The 3,046-nt window shown below is 47.8% G+C and overlaps 1 protein-coding gene across 2 annotated transcripts in view; it reads left to right on the top strand.

Annotated features, from left to right (window-relative positions):
• The first annotated feature begins 443 nt into the window (after positions 1-443).
• Positions 444-3,046, top strand: part of LMTK2 (lemur tyrosine kinase 2) — a 98,918-nt gene continuing 96,315 nt past the window's right edge. For both annotated transcript variants that reach the window (XM_032266520.1, XM_032266519.1), the window contains exon 1: positions 444-858. In XM_032266520.1, the coding sequence (XP_032122411.1) occupies positions 762-858 (97 nt within the window). In that variant the 5' untranslated portion in view covers positions 444-761. The remainder of the gene's footprint in view (positions 859-3,046) is intronic.

Raw genomic sequence — 3,046 nt, 5'->3', positions numbered from 1 at the left:
GACAAGAGGCAACAGCTTGAGCTCAGGAGGTGAGTCAGTGGGTGATGCTCGGAGAGGCATTCTCTTTTTGATGAATCCAAGGGAAAAGCCTAAAGCTGTTTGATGGCTGAGGGGATGTGTAGGTCAACTTAAGGAGAAGAGCCTAAAACAGTTCTGACAAGTAAAATAAAAAGGCAGAAGACAAGACAGACCTATTTTTGCATGTTATAAAACACTGAGAAAAAAATATCAGGATAATTGTCGCTGTCTTCTTTACATTTTCCTGTATTTTTCAATTTAAAGTAATTGTCGGTGTTACCTGCGCCCACGCACTCCTCCGTCTGCAGGGGGCGCACCGGCCGCCATCTCTTACTCCTTCAGGGTGATGGGCGGGGCTCCCCGGGCCAGTGTGGACTGACGAGTGGCTGGCCGTCCTGTCCATCACGACGTTCCGCCTCCGCGCTACGTCACATGACGCAGCCCATCATGGCGGCGGGAGCGCGGCTGCCCGGGCCCGCGGCTCCGCAGAGCTGTTGCCGTTGCTGCTGTTGAGAGGCGGCGGCGGCGGTGCAGGCGGGCGGGAAGGATGGTGTTTCTGTGGTTGGAGCGGCAGGTGCGGACCGGGAGCCGGATCGAGGTTTGGCAGAAGCAACGTGTGCTTGGGAGCAGCCGGCGCGGGTGCCGCTGAGACAGCGGAGGGAGGCAGGACCGACTGACTGGCAAACAGACGGACGGACGGAAGGCGACTCGAGAGCCGGCCCCGGAGCCGCGCGGTGAGCGAGATGCCGGGGCCGCCGGCGTTGCGGCGGAGGCTGCTGCTGCTGCTCCTCCTGGTCGCCGGCAATGCCGGGGCCGCGCCACTTCCGCAAACAGGTGCAGGTGAGCCGGCCCGCGGCGGGGTCGGGGCTGCGGGGTCCTCGGCGGCGGGGAGGGGGCGGCAAGGCCGGGCCGGCCTCGGCGCTGAGGGATCGGAGGGCCTGCCAGGGGCGGGAGGCCGGGGGAAGCGAGTGATTAGGAAGATTTCTGCCGCAGGGGCGTGGGATGGGGGGGGCGGGGGCGGGGCGACGTCGTTGGGGGGGGGGAGGGCGGCGGGCGAGGTGGCAGCGACCGACCCCTCCCCGGATAGGCTGCGGTACCGGCTCTGGACCTGTTGCCTTAAGGTCCTCAGCCTATCGTTTCCTGGCAGTTCTGCTTCCCTTTCCAGATGTCACCTGCCTCTTGTGCGTTTTTCTCACATCTCATGATAAGAACCGTTTCTTAGCCCTAATCATACTTAAATGCAAATGACTTGGCGAGCAGTTCGGAGTTTCTTTCGTTCCCAGCAACTTATTCTGAAGTTGTAAATTGATTTTAGACGCTGTGCTTTTTATTCGGAATGTGTCTCCGGAGATGAGAAGGAAACCACTATAAATATTTCTATTTTAGGAAGCCAGTGATTAGAGTAGCAGGCGTTGAATAACTATTGACAAACTGGCTTAAGGGTGATGGAAGTTTCTATTTTAGCTAACGTCAGTGTATGATTTTCTTTCCTCACCCCCCCATTTTCTGAACATCATTTTTATTTGGGGTTTATTTTCCTAAATAAAACTTCAACCCAAGAAAACATCCCAAGTTGGGTCATTTTTCTAAAAAGGAAAAAAAAATCTAGGCTAACTTGCCATTCTTGCCTGCCGCCATTATCTTTGAAATGGGGAAAGATTGAAATTTCGTGCATTCATAGAATGTTAGAGTTAGAAGAGACCTTAAAGAAAATTCAAACTAATTTCTTCGTTTTGTAGTAGAAGATACTGGGGATGTTGGGTCAGATGACCTACCCAAGGTGACAGAGCTACATTGTAGGCGGAGCCCCAAACCCTGGTCTTAGATTCCTAGTTGTATGATTTTTTTTCCCATTTCAAGTTGTATAACTGTTTTGGAATACTCTTGAGGTCAAGAGTTATTTTAGAATAATGTTAATTGGGTACAGAATGTGGATGTCCTGACTCCAATAAAGGCATATTTTTCAAACAAATCTACGATGAAAGCTACATATAATTGCTTCCAGAGCTACATCAGGGTTATGTCATTGAGTGCCCTTTAGTTGAACGTTAGATGTTCTCATTGTACCATATAAACTGGCACTAAATTTCTGTTAACTGCCTTAGGTCAGATATTTGTGAGGTGAATTCTGTTTTCTAATCTGATAGATAAGAAGAGTAAATGTTATCAGATGTGTATAGGCAACCCTGGTAAGAGTGACAGAAAGTACCTGGGAAATAATGAAAGATTGTTATTGGAAGGATGATGATGTTAATATTTAAAGATATTGATGTTGAAAATTAGCACTAGTATAGGATAGTGCATAAAGAGTATTTATGTGATGGGGAGTCAAGAAATTTCCAGATGACTTTGCCCTTAATTGGATTTTTATATATTTTGGAAAAACTGATTCTTTATAGGAACCTATATCTGCCTGTACACTTCTTACATGGTTTTTATTCCATTCTTTTACAATTTTATGGTGTTATGAATTATAAAAAACTGAGTTTTGTTGGGGTGTTGTAGAACAAAGCAATCAGAAAAATTAATCCGTAAATAGAAATATCAAATCTTGACATACTTTAGGCAATATTTGGTGATGTGTAGCAACTTTTGCTACAAATTTTCCTTTCATAGTCTGGTCCTTGTAGGATAGGTATATCTTTAGATGTGTTGCATATGAATAATGGGTACCTAGGGTTAAAGTCAGTGGAAAAGATGCACAGTCAGGCTGGGTGCAATGGATCATGCCTGTAATCCCAGCACTTTGGGAGGCCGAGGCAGGCGGATCACTTGAGGTCAGGAGTTCGAGACCAGCCTGACCGACATGGTGACACTCCATCTCTCCTAAAAATACAAATATGATCTGGGCATGGTGGCAGGCACCTGTAATCCTAACTACTTGGGAGGCTGAGGCAGGAGAATCTCTTCAACCAGGGGAGTGGAGCTTACAGTCAGCCTAGAGTGTGCCACGGCACTTCAATCTGGGCAACAGAGTGAGACTCCATCTCAAAAAAAAAAAAAAAAAAAAAAAAAGAAAGATGCACAA

This window comes from Sapajus apella, unplaced genomic scaffold, assembly GCF_009761245.1.
Source record: "Sapajus apella isolate SASKATOON/1434 unplaced genomic scaffold, GSC_monkey_1.0 scaffold159, whole genome shotgun sequence".
NCBI classification, from domain to species: domain Eukaryota; kingdom Metazoa; phylum Chordata; class Mammalia; order Primates; family Cebidae; genus Sapajus; species Sapajus apella.
The sequence above is the reverse complement of the archived record's forward strand: the minus strand, read 5'-3'. Positions and strand labels throughout refer to the sequence as shown.